The following is a 20,254-nucleotide window of genomic DNA, read 5'->3' as shown; positions in this document are numbered from 1 at the left end:
ATTTGATTCTCCCTCAAACCAAACTGTCAATACATACACTCATGTGTATGTGTGTGCATCCTACATATGCATATATATGTACACACACATATAAAAATATGTGTGCACATGCTGCATATCTCTACATACTAGTATATTATTATTTAGCCATATTATAGATATAGTGTAAATATATTATGTATCTGTATACATGTGTATGTTAAGTACAATATGATTTTATATATAGTATTTATAATTCTCTAAATTCATAGTATATACAATGAGGGAAGGAATTTGTTTGGAGTGGAAATTGAAGTTGTGATTGTAATATAGGAGAACTCTACTTGGAAACTCATCATAAATCTTCTCTGTCTCTAAATATATCATTTCTGGGTATGTTAATCGCTTTCAGTATCAAGGTTAAGAGTCTTAATTTATTATTGTTGTACCTACTCTCTACTTTCTAAATTTTATCCTACAATCTGTGGAATGTAGGTAAAGGTATGTGTCTGTGCATGAACATACACATATATGCATGTAGGCAAGACGTGTGTATAGATGTATGAGAATATGAATTTTCATACTGTGAGTGGATGTATATATTTTGGTTTGCCTTGCCTAAAAAACTGTGTAAAATAAAATTTAGAAAGTAGAATGAAAGTACTTAAATGATATGGGGCTTATGAAGGTAAGGTGAGGGGGAGAGAGAAGGAGAAAAGGAGGAGAGGGAGAGAGAGAGGATATTTTATCTGGGAAAAAGAGAGGAGGAAAATATTTCATTTATTTATATTTAAAAATATTTATATTTGTTATATATTATATTAATTTGTTATATTTCTATTTAAAATCTTATTTATATTTAGTGTGTGTGTGTGTGTGTTTGTGTGTGTGTAAATAATAAGTGGGGTGAGGAAGAATAGAGTTTAATACAATGGCAACCGGAGCAAAGGATTGATTCCATTCTGCAAACCCCAGATTTGTAGCTAGCATGTGGGAGTTTGGAGAATAGGAGAGACTAGTTGGAGGAGGACATGAGGGATGATAAAGAAGGCAGAGAGTTATTATTCTTAATCATGATTATTAGAAGAGGGAATAGGATATTTAAGAGAGGTGAAATTGCCTGAGATTGAAAGAAACTAAATCAGTATTTTTTTTTTAAGCTCTGGCATCTAAATCAAGAATTCAAGAATGGAACTTTCAATTAAAAACTGAGAAACAGCATCAAAGAGGATTGACGCTCTTCCTTCTGAGGGTTCTCCCTCAAATTCTTTCATTTTATTTCCTGTAGTTTGTCAATGCACAGCAAAAGCTTAAGGGAGCAGAGCCGGAAGTCGGCTTTTGAGACTTGACTTAATATAATATTGGCCTCTAGTGGATAAAAGTGAGAAGACAACAACTTCATATAAAAGAACATGCTTCCTGGAATTGTCAATTATACACAAAAAATAACCTCTAAAATTTACTTTGCTCTCCACTCCTACCATGTAAACGAATGAGTATTTTCTCTCATCAGGGAAAGCTCATTCTAAAGTGCTTAGAATTAAGAGTTTCAAAAATATTTATAGCATGAATTAAGGGCAAGAGGAAAAGTGCTTCTCTGGTCATTTCTAGACATCTGGGTTTTATCCTAAGTTTGGATTCATACAATGTCTGGACCATTTGACTTTCCAGCTTTGACAATTTATACCACAAGAGTAACAGCTAAACCTTTTCACTCACAAGTATCATCAGTATCCTAAAATCTTCTGCTAGCTTTTAAATTACCCCTTACTCTTACTTTTCTAGGTAGATTAGGAAAAGTATCTATAACTAAAATACAGGTGGCAAACTCTGTCATGTGGGCCAGCTCTTTACTGAGTGGTATATTTGGAAATATGATCATTTCCCAGATAATACACATTCAAATTTGAAAATGTGAAGAAGCCTGCCTTCCAAAATAAAACAGGACTCATTCTTGGTTAGCATCACCTAAATTGTCCTGAATTGGCACTGATAACTAAGAACAAATGAAAAAAATGCCTGACCAAGGATACAGAATTATGCTCACATATATGAGGTTCAGAGGAAAAGTGAGTTTGATCATACTGCTAAGTCTTTTAAGCTTTACCAAACTTCAGGGAATTCATAAACATCAGCTTAACCATTTTAGTCTATTAGAAATTTTACTAATTGGTGTGAATGTGAACATACCAAAATGAAAGATATTGAATACACCAGGGATAGCTTGGTTGTTTTTTGCCAATAGCATCAACAAATCTTTGTTGATATTTGGAAGGCCAGAAGTTCCACTTTGCTCTTTATTTCCCTTGCAAATGGAAAATCACACAAGATAAACAGTTTGGAGCTTAAAAGCACTATGGAATGAATGAACGAACAGATTGAAGAAGCATTCTGCAGAAGGCAGGGGGTTGGCCTAAATGACATCTGTGGGGTGCTTCTGGGACCATGATCTATAGTGAGTTATACCTACCATTTCCTTGAATGCACTTTCAATGGCCCCAATAACAAGGCACTCATGGGGAATCTTTTTCTCCGTAAAGAAACGTGTGGGTGGGGTGCTTGGGGAACCCGGGGCTCCTACTCCTCCACGAAGGGAGGCAGCCCTTGTCAGAGTCCTGCTGTTGGTAGGATTGTTCTCAGGTTCCTCCCCCAGACAGGTTGGGGGGAGGACCGCAGAGTTCTTCAGGATCTCTATAATGTCTTGTAGCTGCTCCACAATGTGATGCTGCAACAGTCGGGATGCCACGACAGCTGCCCCAGATCCAGCATGCCCATCAAAGAGGGACCAGTAGTGGAAAGAAATGCCATCCGTGTCCTGATTAGACAAAAAAGACAGAGGGAAATGAGAGGCTTGGGGGTTTTCAGATGGAGGGAAGAGTATGATACTAATGGTGAAACCAAAAGGGCCACAAATGAACAGTCAGTGTTCATAATCACTAGGGATCACATCTACTATTCCTACCCAAAGGAGAACCAACTCTAACCTTGTTACTCTGGCCCATGAGAGGCAGACCTTGATAGTGAAGAGAATATTGGGTCTGGATTTAAAGGAAGACAAAACACAGTCTGAGATGAGCTAAGGTTAAAATCTTTAGGGGAGCCAATCAGCAAAGCTCCATGTGTTTCCCTGGCTTCTTTCAGCAACATGTGGGTAGGACAGGATGAAGATGGTGGGAGTAAGCTAAGGGCTAGAATTTGGCAAGGAGTAAATGGCAACAGGACAAGGAAAGAAAGAAGGAAATAAACTATGTGCTTTACAAATATCTCATTTGGAAACTCTGAGAAGGAGATGCTATTATGATTCCCATTTTACAGTTGAGGTAACTGAGGCAGACAGAAGTTAAATGACTTGTCTAGGGTCACAAAACTATTAAGTATTTGAGTCAGAATTTGAACTCAGGTTTTCCTGAATCCAAGATCAGGATTCTATCCATTGTGTCATCTAGCAAACCAGTGGTGCCAAACTCAAATAGAAACGGATTCCGGGACTGCATGTTGACTTAGAAAACCAGAATGTAACATTATTCATGTTGTACTATATTTTTTGTTTTATTTTTCATTAAACATTTACCAGTTATGTTTTCATCGAGTTTGATTTGGTAGTTGATGCACACGCTGGTAAGTAACTATGTTTGACATATATGGATTAGAAAATAGAATCTCAATTAATATAAAGCTTCATGAGATCACAAATTCAAACCTGAAAGGACTTTAAAGATCATCTATTCCAGGGATTCTTAATTGTAGGGTCTGAGTACTCATTTTTCTTAAAAATACATTTTGATACTCATATTTCAACCTTTGTAATTCCATGCATTTTATCTTCTGCAATTAAAAAGATTATTTTGAAATATGTTTTATAGACTTCAGCAAACTGCCAAAGAGTTCCATGATGCCAAAGAGGAAAAAAATTAAAAACCTCTTATCTCATTAAACTCCATTATTTTACAAAAAGCTAAGAAAACCCAGGGCAGAAAAGGTAAATGATTTGCCTCAGGTAAGTAAATTCCACAGCTGAAATTCAAATCCATGTCTTTGTCTACAGATCCATAGGTCTTCCCATGACACAATATTGTCTGCATCTTTCCTTCTGGTCAGCTCTGCTCCACCATCATGTCTGATAAACTCAGGTTTCTATTCCTGGGGAAAACTGTGTCCTTTGTGACTTGGTCTTCCATGAGATCTTAAATTCCTTGAGGTCAGGAGGTCATTTTTCTTTTCTTTTCTTTCTTTTTTTTTTGTATCTATCTTCCCAGGAGTGCCTGGATATATAAATCTAATAAATGTTTAGTTGGCTTGCTCAGCACAAAGTCTGATGGAAACATCATAGGCTTATCTGTCTATATTAGCTGATACAAAATATCATAAAATGTTTTTCCTACTATGTTTCAATCCAAGGTACTATATATCTCAAGCTATGTTCTGATTAACTTCAATCTTTCCCCCCCTTGAAAAGTGTCTTGCTTCTTCCATCAGTTCGTTAATAATTCTTGATCTTGAGGTGGCTCGGTGGCAGTGGATAAACACCGGCCCTGGAGTCAGGAGTACCTGGGTTCAAATCTGACCTCAGACACTTAATAATTACCTAGCTGTGTGGCTTTCGGCAAGCCACTTAACCCCAATTGCCTTGCAAAAACCTAAAAAAAAATTCTTGATCTCAAAAACCTACAAAAGTCTTGATTTAAACTATTGTTCTAATTCCTATAAGTCAACTTCTGTCTTGATACAAAAATGCCATTTCCAAAATACACACATGTATTATTTATGCACGTGAGATAATTGAAGGGGGAAACAAATCTGAACAGTGAAGGCTATTCATTCATTCATTCATTCATTCATTATGAGGACAGATTTTTTTTCTATTCAGGTACTATCAGAAGTAGTTGGACGATTCAGTGAAATAGAGGACTTCCAGAATTTCCTGACACAAAGACCAGAAGCTGAACAGAGAATTCAATCACCAAATACATAATTCAAGAGTGGCATAAAAAGGTAAATGAAAAAGGAAGGAAAAAATGAAACAAAACATAAGAAATGGTGGTCAAGACCATCAAATTGTATACATCAAATTGTATTCCTAAATTATATTCCTAAAAATGAAGACATAATACTTCTACTTCTTTAGAATTTTATTTCTCTTAGGATAATTAAAGGGTCAAATATAATTGAAGAGATTGGACTTAAAGGATATGGGTATAGTTGGGTCTTATCTCTCCATTGAAGAGGTCCAAGATGACATAACTATGTTTGAGACAAAAGGCCCCAGTGAAAGCAGGGGTGGTGTTAACTTTAAATTTAAGTGTCTCATTATCCTTTGACCCACTTTAATTCTACTGTACTGATAAAACTTAGTACTTTCTCTGATGCAGGCATCATAAACTGGGAGGTCTTATAACTTATAATCATAACTTATAATTATAACTTATAATCATTTGTAAAGTTCTCAGGTGAGACCTTCAGCCCTCCCAATACTTGCAGGATATAAAATAAATCATCAGCATTTCTGTATATGAACAACAAAACAAGAGACAGAAAGAGAAATGCTATTTACCAATAACTATAGACAACTATAGTAACAATCTACCTCCCAGGACAAACCCAGAAACCATATGAACACAATTATAAAGCACTTCTCACCCAAATAAAGTCAGATCTAAATAATTAGGAAAATGTCGATTGCTCATGGTTAGGTCAAGCTAATATAATGAAAATGACAATTCTACCCAAATTAAAATTTTTGTTCAGTGTCATACCAATCAAACTACCAAATAACTATTTTGCCAAGTTAGGAAAAATAATAAAAAAATTCACCTGGAGCAATAAAAGATCAAGAATTGCAAGGGAACAGATAAAAAAATGTAAAGCTCTACCAAATCTAAAACTATACTATAAAGCAACAGTCATCAAAACTGCCTGGTACTGGTTAAGAAATAGAGTTATGGATCAGTGGATTAGGTCAAAAGAAACCACAGTAAATGACCACAGCAATCCACAGTTTGACAAACTCAAAGACATCAGCTTCTGGGATAAGAACTCACTATTTGACAAAAATTGTTGGGGAAAACTGGAAAATAGTATGGGAAAAACTAGGCATAAACCCACATCTCATACCCTATACCAAAACAAGGTCAAAATGGGTACAGATTTAGACATAAAGGAATTTAGACACCATAGTCTGACCAGGGTGAAAAAAATGGGGAAATGATCAGTGTTGGAGAGAGGTTAGAAAGAGGTTGGGGGAGGATTGGGACACTGATGCATTTGCTGGTGGGGTTGTGAATGGATCCAACAATTCTGGAGAGCAATATGGAAGTACTTCCAAAGAGCAATAAAAATGTTTATTCCCTTTGATCCAGCAATTCAAATTTTAGGCCTACATCTAGAAGAAATCAAAAAATGGGAAAAAGTCCCACATGTTCCAAAATATTTATAGTAGCTCTTTTTTGTAATGGCAAAGAATTGGAAATTGAAGGAGGGATCAATTGGGTAATGGCTAAAAAATTTATGGTACATGAATACCATGGAATACTTTTGTTCTATAAGAAACTAGAAATGGTCAGACTGAGTTACACAATCTGATGCTGAGGAAAGGGAGCAGAACCAAGGGAACATTGTATACATTAACAACATTGTGAGATGATCAACCTTGATGGAAGCAGCTCCTCTCAGCAGTTCAAAGAGCTAGGACAACTGTATTAGACTGACAATGGACAATGTTCCTCATCCAGAGAAAGAAAAACATAACAACCCTTCAGAATCTGATGAACATTTTGTAAAAATTATCTCTTATGTATCTCTTTCCCTTAATCCTAATTCCTCATACCTAAAATGACTTATCTGTAAACATATTTATCAAAATTATGTATGTACAATGCTAACCTAACTGTTCATCACTGAGGGGAGATGGAAGGAAATTTTGTAACTTAAAAATATACATGTGCATATGTATGAAAAAAATTAAAAATAAAGATGCAAAAAAGTAGATTGATGAATGAGATAATATATTATTTTGTTCTGAGCACCAGCAGAACATCAATGAATTCTAAACAATACTGCAGGCTTACTTAAAGTCATGGGGATGGTTCCCTCTTTCCAATCAGAATCAGGATGGGTGGAGTCATGAAGTCTTCAACTCAAAGCAAACATAAATCATTTTCTACACTTTCAGGAAGGGACAGCTGAGTCTCTATGGGTGATCTATTTGTTATGGCAAGAAATTGATGTGTGAAATACGTAATATATAAAAAACAAGGCAGTACATGATTATATGCTAAAGTGAATAATAACTAATTTTGTGGCACATTATCATTGTACATTTTGTTGTTGTTCAGTTGTGTCTGACTCTTCATGGATTTTCTTGGCAAAGATACTGGAGTGGTTTGCCATTTCCTTCTCTAGCTCATTTTACAGATGAGGAAATGAGGCAGGCAGGATTGTGTGACTTGCCCAGCGTATGAAGTCAAATTTGGACTTGGGTCTTCCTGAATCCACACCAGGTGCTCTAACTACTGTACCACCTGGCTGTTGTATGTGTGTGTATGTGTGTGCAACTGTCTATCTGTCAATCAATGGTTCTTAATTTATGTGTGTTATGGACTCCATTGAGAGTCTGGTAAAAGCCTTTAGTCTCTTTCTCAGAATCATGCTCTTAAATGTTTAAGATAAAATACATAAGATTACAAAGGACACTAATTATATTGAAATAACAGATATCAACACAGACCTTGTGTTAAGAACTTGTGACCTCTGTGGTGAGATGGAGAGATAGGAAAGGATCATTTTTATTTCTCAATGGCATCTCTTCAGATCTCAAACTCCCCATTCTTTCTGTCTCCCATTTTTTTGCAACGCCTCTATTTTTCTTTAGTAGAGTAAAAAAGAATGTAAGATATGAGGCCAGAGAACTTGAGATCAAAGCCAACTCTGTCACTTATTTTCTGTTTGTCCTTGGGACAAGACATGATACTCTTGGGCCTCATTTTCCTAATCTGTAAAAATGAGGGCACTGGATAAAATGACCTTTAAATTCCCTTATAGTTTTAAATTTATGATACTATCCACATTTCCATAACACTTAGAGATTTGCAAAAGGTCTTCTCAAAATAAACCCATAAGGTACTTCAGTACTTTAGTTGCTATTATTCCTATTTTTATAGATGATGAAACAGATGTTTAGCTGAAAGGTTAAAATATTTGTTTAATGTCACACAGCAACTGTCTGTGTTAAGATTTAAACTGGTGTAATTCTCCCACTAGTATGCCACACTGCCCGCATAGCCCAAGTGATAAATAGTATAGAGCTTCCAAGGAAGAAAGATTGTATGGGCTACACTATTCAGGAATGTTCTCATGAAGAAGACAGGAACTAAACTAGTCTTGAAGGGTGACCAGAAATTGGACACACATATAAAGGGAAAGTAAGGCTGCGCTTGATTGATGAAACAGAGAACTCATTTTCCCATTATATCTATTCTATCTAGTGTCATCTGGAACACAACAGAATGGTGAAATAGCTGCGAAATGATGGTGAGAAAGACTAGAGGATGACCAAGGTAGGGTTGCAGGAAGAAACAAGGGGATAGGAAGTGAAGGCTTCCAACCCAGAGGTGAATTAATTACAGTTTCAGTATTCAATAGACAAAAAAGAAAAGGGTAAAGATCATTCTTTTTCTGAATCTGAACTCAATTTTAAAGTATGTATCTCTGCTATTCTCACTACTAAAGATAGGTGAGGGCAACAGCTTCTGCTTAGTACTTTGAATTCATAATTAACTAGAAGACAATTTAGTGTTTCTTCTGCTCACACTGAAACCCCAAAACAGCTATAAAGTAGTTCATATGAAAACCACCAATATAATCCCATTCCCCCTCTTACAAAAGGAGCCTCTTTAATGAAGCTTTGATTGGGGGACATGAAGTATATGTCAGGACAGGGGATCTGTGCTGCAAAATATGGAAATCAATATAATAAGGAACTGTGTTGTGGTGGGGATTTCATTATTTGGAGAAAGAGAAAGTTATTAAACTATTGTGATTCCTCTGAGCCTTCAATTAAAAACAAAGAGGTCATTCTGGCAAGCAAACCAAGAATTCTTTTTTAAAATAAAATAAAATAAACTACATAGGCAGGACTATGTCACTGATCCCTTTGTCAGGCTAGGGAATACTATGAAGCCCTTTTTAAGAATAATGTTTTTTTTTTTCAAAAGCATAAAATAAAATACACTGAATTAAGAAATCATTTAAATTTAATGTTGCTTTTTCAATGCCAGGTTAAGAACTGAGTTAGTGTTGAGGAGATCAAGCAAAAATCTATTTGAGAAGTTGAGGAAAAAATGAAAACCCAGAGATGTTAAACATGTACTCCTAATATCCAGTAACACTGGGTGGATAATTTCCTCCCCTTTGGCATTTACATAGCTTTTACTGTGGGCCACCTTCTCATAAAAATTGGGACCATAAAGGAAAAAAGCCAACCTCCCTATCCTCATAAAGCTTATATTCTCTCAGGGAAGACACATACACATGTATATGCACATGAAATGTAGACAAGATATATACAAAGTAATTATGAAGGAGGGATACTAAAAACTGATTAATGGTATCTAGAGTCAGTTCTCCATCACAATGTAAATTCTGCTCCACTTGAATTCAATTAAATTTGTAAAAATATTTCTTAGCAACTACTCCAGTAGAAGTGAAGAGCAAAGTGAAATAGATTTTGCCCTCCCCACCATCATTCGGCAGATAGAGGTCTTGAGGTTAATAAAAAATATACAACAATAAACACAAAATTGCTTGTGGGAGACGTAGGATGCCTAGCAAGTGAGAGAAATCTGGAAGGGCTTCTTGTAGGAGATAGTACATAATCTGAATCTTCAAAGAGAACTAGAGGTTCCAGTCTAACACAATTCAATAAACATTTATTGAGCATCATTTGTTTAAGGAGATGGGATCACCAAAAAAAATTCAATTCTTTTTATCTGATTGATGCGACAAACTATTCAACCCAGTCAGAAAAATTAACCAAAAGATCAATTATAAAACATCAGAGTCCCAGTGAGGATTCCCAATTACATTTAATTTGTTTTGGTAGGTGAAGCAAGGTTATAGAATCTAAAATTAAGGGTGCAGACAGAGCAGGCATTATCCCAGTGAATGTGAATCTGTCTCAATGTATATATGATGTATAGGGTGTTTTGTTTTTTCCCAGTTAACAACATAGACTGATCTGTGGAACTATTTAAAGAAATGACGCCTTTCATAGTTTCTTTGAGGGGGAGCAGGGAATAATTGAGGGGAGGAGAAACAACAACTTTTCTGAAGCAAAGGTCTATGTGTCTTATCATTTTCTTTCCCTTTCTCAAACAACAACTAAACACAAAGAAACACATGCTTCATGCTTCTGTGGTGCTGATGCCAAATGGGAACACTCATTGAATCACTCATCTCCCATTGGGTAGAACCCAACAAAACTTTCATTTAGCTCAAACTGTGAAACATAGCAGAGGGAAATTGGAAATCACAGATGATTACCACTGCCCAAATGTGCCTAATGATGACTCCCTCTTAGAAAGAGGAATGAGTCACCTCCCAGTTTCAACTGATTCTGATCATATGTCATCTCTCTCATATCCGAGATGAAATAAAGAATGTAGTGCACACTGGAGAAAAGCATATACTCCCTAAGGTCTTGATCATTACCTCAGATTGCTCAATGCTACTGTTGGAAAGTTTAATGGATTACATGGTATGTTTGTGAAAAAAAAATTAAGAGACCTCACTTTAAATCTTAGATGGGGGGAGGTACTTGTCTTGCTTTTTCAATTAAAGATTACCATAGTGAAAAGGATATCTGAAAAATCTTTTTACATCACTTTGGGAAAACTAGACCTTTTAATATTCAGCTTTCATCTGAAGGTCTAATAAGTGTCTTTTGAGAAAGAATATTAAAGAAGTTAAGAGACTTTAATGACCACCTCATCTTATAGGTGAAAAAGTATGTCTCAGAAAGATAAGGGCATTTCTCCAGGGTAAGTCAGTTTCCCAGACCCCGAACCTTTGCTAAAGGGAATCTGTCACTCCATCTAAGACCCTTGAGGTGGCAAGCACTAGAAAGACCCTGTGATAAGCAAAGTCAATGAAAATTCTCCTGTTCCCTTTCCATTTCAGGTCAGGAAAAGTATTATGAGCTCTCTGTGCTTAGATATTCAAGGGAAGGATGATACAAGTAGCACCTTGCTTCTGGAATTGTGACAAACCAATGTGATATGTCAAGAATTCACTTTTTAAAAGTTCTGCTAAAGCCTTATTGTTTGGGATTGTATTCTTTTAACTCTTCTACAAGGATAGATACAGATTTCATTATTACTGAGATGGCTATCATGTTTAATCCAAATTTGGCTGCCTTTCTGTGTTGTTTTCATTCCATTACTTCAGTCATTATGGAAAAACTATGCTCTTGGTTCTTCATTCTGAATCAGTTGATAAAACTCTTCCATGTCTTCCTGGGCATCCATTAAAGCTTAATAAAATTCTATGGTTTCTTATTCTGCTACCTGTGCCTTATTGAGGACTGGGTAAAAGTTTACTTTAAACTAAAGTTTAACTTCACTTTTTGTCTATAAAACACTTTGGACACAACTAGTCCTTGGCATGATAGTAAGATAACTGAATTCAGAACTAGTTATAGTATAATACAAAGATAATTGGATTCCAGAGTCAAGAAATACTTGGGCTCAAATCCCATCTGACACAACTGAGTGGTCATGGGCAAAGATATTTAACTACCCCCAACCCTCAGTTTCCTCATTTGTAAAATGGTGATAACAACACCTGAAGTATCTTTCTTATAGGCTATTTGTGATGATTAAATAAGATAAGATTTGTAGAGTATTTTGCAAACCTTAAAAGTCAACATCTTTAAAGGTCAGTTATTAGTATAACAAAAAAGCCATGTGTTTTGTTCAAGAGGCCCTTTTCTTCTTGTTTAGAAAGTACTAAAAATAAATACTCGGAGGCTGGTTATGTGAATCAGAAGTGTTGTTACCTAAAGCAAAAGTCCTGAGAAATCACAAGGTGAGAGGAAGATAATTAAGGCAGTTTGAGTACAAGAAATCAACATGGTGAAAGAAAGATAACTCTTGAAAGACAACTGTCTTTCACAGATTAGCCCAATAAAGCAATCCAATGCACCAAGAGAATGGGATGGATGCCCACCAATTATGCAATCATAATACATTGTATAGAGGCTGGACTTGGGGCCAGAAAGATCTCAGGTCAAATTCTTCTACACACACTTAAGAAAAAGTTGACCCCAGGGTTCTCAGCCTCAGTCTCAGTCTCCTCTATAAAATGTAGATAATATTAGTACCTAGCACACAGGGTTGTTGAAAAATATCTGAGATAATGTATCTAAAGCAAGAAGGAACATATACTTTCATCATCATTTCTGACGCTCCACTACCAAGATTGATTATTATGCTCAACTGGAATTTAGATGCCTTTTTCCTGATATAAATTTACATTCTGCAGACTTTTACTTTGCGAACTTTAAAAGGCTGTATAAATGATAGCTAATGCCATTACTCTTATAATCATCATTATCATTATTTAGACTTGAGTGGGCTGAAAATTGCCTTCAGAAAATTGCAAAGATCCTTTAATCAGTGGTGTCAAACTATAATAGAAATGGGGGTCTCTAAACCACACAAGAATTTCTGCTATTGATTTAGAAAATCCATATATTGCCATTATTTATGCTCCACTGTATTTTTATTTTATTAAAATATTTCCCAATTACATTTTATTCATGTTTGACACCTCTGCCTTTAATGATCCCAAATTTCTCCTGTTGTGATATGGTTGAGAATCATCCTACATGATGACCTCCAAGGAACTAAAAAATGAGCATCAACCAGAGGACAATATGGAGAAGCACACAGAGGGCATGGGAGCATTGCTATAATGCATCCAAAAATAGCATTAAAGAAAAAAAAAAGGGGACTGACCATCTGGAGAAACCAAAGTTCAGCTCATGTGCTTTACTGACGTTCTTGCAACATCAACAGAAAGTGAGGAAGGTCCCCTGCCTGTTACCCAACAGAAATGGATTGGCAAGGATGATTTGCCATTGCATATTGAAGGAATCATAGATTTGTAGTTGAAAGGGAATTAATAGGCAATCCTCTATCTTCTCTTTTTGCACAAGAAGAAACGGAGGCACAATCATATTAGATCATTAGTCCAAGATTGTACAGGTGACTGAATTAGGATTTGGAGGAAGGTCATATAACTCCCCCTGGCACCCTGCCAATCACAAGGTCATCTGAATACTGAAATATATTTTTCTCTCATGTCATTAGTGAAAGTTAGTAGCTCACTCACTCATTCCATCCGTGCTACAATCAGGCACAATTTGGGGCTCTCTGCAATGGAGAATACCATCTGTATCCAGAGAAAGAACTGTGGAGTTTGAACAAAGACCAAGGACTATTACCTTTAATTTAGGAGAAAAAAAACTGATATCTTATTGTCTTATCTTGCTATCTCTTATACTTTATGTTTCTTCCTTAAGGATATGATTTCTCTCTCATCACATTCAATTTGGATCAATGTATACCATGGAAACAATGTAAAGACTGATAAATTGCCTTTTGTGGGGGGGTGAGGGGAGGGAAGTAAGATTAGGGGAAAAAATGTAAAACTCAAAATAAATAAAATCTTAAAAAAAAAGTTAGTAGCTCAGAATATCCCCAACATGGACAACAGAGGATGTATAATAGAAAGACTCCAAATAGACAAGAGACAAAAGAAACAATAATACCTAAGCATATACATCTGGTGTGTAGTCTCATGACTGGTTTTAATCCAAAATGATATAATGAGTTCATAAACTTAGGCGTTTTAAAAAAAAATCCATAAAGAGGTATTATGCTCCCTCCTCCTGGTGTGTTGAGTCATTTGAAACCTCAATCTCTTCCAAAATTACAAGACCTCACCTTTCTTCCTCATAGTCCAGTGCTGCCCAACTCAGTGTCCTGCTGAGACAGACAATCTGCCTTTTCTTTGTCCTTTGAACCAGCTAGCATTGGGGACAGCACACTTCACTGTGTAAAGGGTGGCAGGGGGAGCTGAAAGCCCAGCTGGGAGCTGTGATCTCCATCTGCTTAATTTAAGCATGTCTATAAAGGGAAAGCAGAACCTCAGATCTAGGTCATCAGCACCACTTTCTATCTTTTCCTACTTAAACCCTCAAACAAGAGTTTGTAATTTGAGGTCTGTAAACTTAAAAAAAAAGATATGGATATCTATGTCTATAATTATATATAGAAACAGATATGACTTTATGTATATGTGTATATGTATGAATGCATCTATAACAGTAACAATATGAGTTTTCTCTGTAATTCTATGAATTTTATTTCACACATTTAAAAACATGAGTCTAAGAAAGGATCAATAGCCATCACCACATTGCCTAAGAGGTCCATATCAGAAAAAAGGTCCTTTCCAGTAGTAACCACATTAGACCCAGTAAAGAGTTATTGGTTTGATATTTTCTCTGAAAAAACACCCTGAATTAAGACCAAAAGAAGGACAATTTCTTAGATTTTTAATAATACAAGAAGTTCCATATACAGCTCTGTTAACAGAAAATTAATGTAACAGGGTCTCCCCAAGGCATAGGGGTCACTAAATGTATTTAGATTTCAGTTAGCCAAAACTATTTCCTTTTATAAAATTTCATAAGAGTAAATTTCCTCTTCTACTTCTTTTCAGTAGTAAAAGGTTGAGGCAGACATCCAAGATGGCTGGGGCTAACAACAGCAAATTTAAAAGTTAAAGATCTAAAATCTCTAACTAAAAGGTCATGTGTTTATAGTATACTAAATTTCCATTGAGTTTCAAAATGGTATTTCTATTTTGTTGAGATTTCAAGACAATCAAACCAAGAAATTCTTTGGAAGAAACCAACAGGTAGAATTCTCCAAACTTATATCATTTTGATGGGGTAGGAGATTGAAATAGGGGAGAAGAAAGATTGATCACTTGCATTATATAAGGATTCACGCTTGGATTCTTTTAATTAAAATTATCTGGTACGTTTAAAATTTGACAACTTACAAAATTCAATCTTATATACAATTTACAAAAATTAAACATAAGCAATATTCAGGAACATATTTATAATTAAGTATGATAAATTAAATCTTTATCCCAGAAGGGTTAATTCTAAAAGTTCAGCATGTCCCTTCGGCATATCACTGGAGGGTGTCCAAATGTCTCTGTCCACTTTTACCCAGAAATTTCAGCAGCTGTTTATTACAACAACAACAAAAGGCACATGATTATTTTTTCCATACTTTCCTTTAAGATTCAAAATAATACTAGAACTACAATCATAAGATCAGAGATTTAGAGAGCTCATTTAGAACAACCATCAGAGTTCCACAGAAGTTAAATGATCTGATTAAGTTGCAAGTTTGAAAGGAGGGATTTAATTCCAAGTCTCTTGATATCAAATTCAATGCTGTTCCTATTACATCACACTATCTCCTCACTAAGGGAAAAGTCTCAACTCATTTAGGAATTCTTAAAAATGCAAATCCTTCCAATGTAGCTGCTTTGACCTACTCTTCCCCTCTTTTACCCCATTTCCCAAAGTTCCTTTCACAAGTTGGATCTTTCCACAACATCTTTAAAGTGAGTGGAAAATTTGTTGTAGATATAATGCTTTTTGCTCTTGCTTAGTGAGAGAAATGCACAGTACTACCTCTAGAATTTAGGTACCTGCTCCCACTTTAATATCAGCATTTGGTAGATGCTATAGGACAAAAAAGATAATATAACCAAGTCAAAGCACAAAGCACGACAATTTGGAGATACAAAATTTTTGGGGGGGGAATCTCATTTTGGAACAATATGGTAAATAATATCTAAAACCAAGAGCTAGAATAATTTGTAAAAGAAAATTATTTTCCAATAAGATCAAGGATAAAATAAGGTTATCCATTAGTACCACTATTATTTGTTATGGTTCTATAAATATTAGGGATAGTAACAATAAAAGGCAAATAAACAGGTTATAAGCAGAGGCAACAAAGAAACAAAATTATCTCTTTGAAAATGTTTTACTTAAAGAATCCTAGAGCTAGAATTAAAAACCAATTGAAACTATTAATAATTTCAGAAAAAGTTTCAGGACATAAAATAATCTGATAAATCATAAGCCTTTTGCTATTTTACCAATCAAATGAAGAAAGAGGAGAGACAACAGTCATGTCATCCAAAATGACTACAAAGTTCATAAAATATCTAGATGTATGATTGCATAGGAAATAATGACAATAACAAAAATAATGGTTGCATTTAAATAGAACACACACAGGTCAAGATATGATACAAAGTGTTTTATAATATCTCATTTAATCTATTACATAACCATAACCCTGAGAGATAGGTACTATTATCATATCTATTTTACAGATGAGGAAACTGAGTTGATTAATGGGACAGATTATGTGGCACAAGATCTGGAATCAGGAATAGCTGAGTTCAAGTCTGACCTCAAACATTTTTATATATGACACCTGCCATTTGGTTCAGTTTCCTAGGATGATCATGAGTAGATGCTATATAAATGTTAATAATCATCATTATTGTTGTTGTTTAGTTAGGAATGCAGGATGGAAACAAGGTAGTGCAGTATTTGATAACTCTGAAAATCCAGACCATTATGTTAAGAGCTCATAGAAAGCAGTTTGGAAGAAATAAGATTTAAACCACCATATCTTATTATAAGCTTCAAACAGATAATGACTTAGATTTTAAAAAATCATAAATCAATTAGGGATCTTTGTATTCAAGTTTCTCTTAAAAAGTTTGATGTTCAAGAAATATAAGAAATTGACTCAAATATATAAGAACAAGAGCTACTGCCCAATAGAAAGGTGATCAAAAGCTATGAACAGAGTTCTTAAAAGAAAAGCAAGCTAATAATCCTATTAAAGATGTTTCAAATCACAATAAGCCAAAAACCAAAAGAAAAATTCTGATATAAACTCTCATTTATCAAATTGGTGAAGATGACAAAAAAGAAAAATAATAATTGGTGGAGGAACTGTGAGAAAACAGGCATGCTGAAATGTTTCTAATGAGTTTGTGAATTGTTCCAGATATTCTGGAGAATAATTTGGAACTATACCACAAAAGTCATTCAATTGTATAGGTCAGAAGTACTACTTCTGACAAAGTACAAAAATATTTATAGTGGTACATTTTGCTGTAGCAAAGAAATGAAAACAACATGTGTGCCCATTAACGGGGGAACATGAACAAATTATGGTACATGAATATAATGGAATATTACTGCACTTTTAGAAATGAAGAAAGGGACAGATTTAGAAAAATTTTGGAAAATTCTTATGAACTGATAGAATTAGGTGTATAGATCTTAGACAACAATTTCTAAATGAGTACAATATCGTAAAGAAAAACAATTTTGAAAGGCTTAGTATTCTGTAAATGAAATTCTGTCAATGAAATTTGACTCCAGAATGCTGAAAAGGCATGTTTCCTGTCCTTTAATAAAGAAGTCTATAGAATCAAAATGAGCCATAGTTTTTTTTGACATTGCCAATTTGTGGTTTGTTTTGCTTGAGTATAATAATTTGTTAAAAGGAAGATTTTGGGGGATGGTAAAGAAGGATTATGGGGGAAAGTTAAAATGATACCTAAAAAAAGGATGAAAGAAAAGAAGGTCAATGAAGCATTTAAAGAAAAGGTGAAGAGAAAAGAGGATTCAGTGGTTCACAAAGACAAGCAAGAAGTCAAATTTTGAAGTCAATATGCTGAAATGAATAGAAATTTAAAAAATAAAGTACAGATAATGAAATTCACAGTTCCAAATGATTCATTATTATGGTTTTAATATATGGAAATGCCCATGATTGCGGATGTTTGTGAAAGTCAGAATAAGAAAAATAATTTTCATATAGCTGGAAAAATTAAATTAGTGCAGCAAAACTAATCAATATATAACTGAGTCTGACAGAAGATATAATGTTCCATATCCACAGTCCCCCATTTCTACAAAGGAGAGGAAGTGCATTTTCTCTTCTTTTTCATGGTCAACATTTTTTCAATATAATCACACACTGTTTTATAACATGATTACTATAAAATACTTTTTTATATTTTTAATGTAATCAATGAAAACTTAGTGAGACTCTTTCAATTAATAATTTGTATATTTGTGGTATAGGGTGTGCCCGAGGTTTATGGGAAGAATGTTGTATAGGTATAACTTTTATTATACTACCTTAATAAATGTCTCTCCTGAAAGTAAATGTAGCCAAATTATCCAAACATCTTTTGCAGATTAGAAAAGGGTACTGAGGGAAGTTATATAACCTGTCCATGGTCACATAGAGTATGCATGGGAGGGATCCAAACTCAGGTCCTTATATTGTAAACACTCTTTCTCTTGTGCTAAACTGACTCAAAACACAGAGTAGCACATAGGGAGGTCAAGACAATCCACAAATCAAATTCTGAGGCATACAATGTCCTCCTCCCACTCCCCACCCCCACCCCACCCCCCGCAAGTCCATACAGAACTGCCCACTGATTATGATTTTTCTACTGAGCTGGACAGGTGGTTCACCTGGGCACTCAGGGTCTACTCATCTCTGCAGCTTCATGCTTGATGGCCATAGCTAGCTCTGTCAAGTCTGTTGCCATCTCTCTCTTATGAGCAGAGGGTCCTTGTTTCTGTTCCCTCTCTCAAATGACTACCTTTCAATATCCCTGTCTAGATGACATTGCTCTCTCAGCTCCAACTCTCAAATTGGTAAGTTCTCAAACTGTAAATCTTGAGTGGCAAGATATGGTCTGTATTGAGGAAAAGAAGAGAGTTCCCTCTCTCTTTCTTCAGGCTTGAAACTCCCTACTGGGAACTAATCACCTGGATTTTCAAAAGCGACTCAGGAATGGCCCATTTTTTTCTCAGTTAATCATGTTGCCCCTATGACTCAATTAGAAAATGTTTCTCTCTCCCTAGTACTCACCTAAGATTTAGTTAACACATTAAGAAACTTATCAACTGTGAGTATATTTTGACTACATCAATTGATTTCTGGAGATGTGTGGGGAATTATATGCTCTCTCATTTATATTTAGAAATGTTACAACCTCTTTAAATCCACCATACTCTTCTATTGCCTCCACTGCCTTCCATTGATTCTTGGAGATAATGATCCTCCAGCAATAAGAAGAATTAAACTTCTATATAGTTAAAGAAAGCATATGAAGAAGTCCTTTTGATTGTCCATCAGCACATATATCTGAGAATAGGAATCTTAACATTTTTTTTTTAAATCATAGATGTCTTTGTAAGTATGGTAAAATCTATGGACTCTTTCTTGAAATAATATTTTAAAATGTGCACATATACATACACTGTTAGGATTAGAAAGTAATTAGGATTAGAAAGGAAACCAATTACATTGAAATAGTTATGAAAATATCTTAAAAAATTCTCAGACCTCAGGTGAACACTAAAAGCTGGACAATGAGTTTGGACATCAAGGACTGATTGAGTGGTCTTAGTTTGCATTTGGGAATTATTTAATGCTTTGAATTACCCCTAAATTTCATGTTTTTTTCCTTCCAGATTCCTTTTGATAATCCTCCAAAACCAAGTTGCTGCATGACTGTGGATCATGGAATATCACAGTTTTATATTTTGCCAATAGCTGTACAAATGGTAACAACTATTCTTCCTAGTCAAAGAACCTGGTACTCAAACCAACACAATGTGAACACAATAAATTATAAAATAGTTTCTCAGAGTGTTAGATTTTTATCAAAAGTTTAAGGCATTGAGCAAGCTCCCCTGGAGTTAAGAATTCATTATTTTTCATTTTCATTTTTCATATTCTTATTAAGGGACTCCTTCTAAAGCAATTCTCAATAAGATCTATGGGCAAGGAGCATGAGATACAAGCAAAACATTCCAAGACACTGGCAAAAGGATACCCAAAGAGAATAATTAATATTTGAAATCCTTCCACGATGTCCTCCCCCAAGGACAGAGGACTGCAGTATTTACACAACAGTTCAATTACTTAGTTTGCTGATCTGGCAGGATGCTGGGGAGAGAGGAGAAAAGATTTCTCTGGCTCAGTGGTTTCCAAACCCATGCTACCAATAGTCTAGTTTGAGAGCTTGAAAAATAGGGTGTTGGGTTTTTTGGATTTTTTTTAAAGAGAAA

General features: G+C 35.1%; 1 protein-coding gene across 1 annotated transcript in view; it reads right to left on the bottom strand.

The window, feature by feature from the left end:
* Positions 1 to 20,254, bottom strand: part of PPM1H (protein phosphatase, Mg2+/Mn2+ dependent 1H) — a 318,199-nt gene that overhangs the window by 168,732 nt on the left and 129,213 nt on the right. Inside the window, 1 exon segment of the mRNA XM_074226229.1 lies at positions 2,450 to 2,794. Coding sequence (XP_074082330.1) covers positions 2,450 to 2,794 — 345 coding nt within the window.

This window comes from Macrotis lagotis, chromosome 2 (genome assembly GCF_037893015.1).
Source record: "Macrotis lagotis isolate mMagLag1 chromosome 2, bilby.v1.9.chrom.fasta, whole genome shotgun sequence".
Lineage (NCBI taxonomy): Eukaryota > Metazoa > Chordata > Mammalia > Peramelemorphia > Peramelidae > Macrotis > Macrotis lagotis.
The sequence above is the reverse complement of the archived record's forward strand: the minus strand, read 5'-3'. Positions and strand labels throughout refer to the sequence as shown.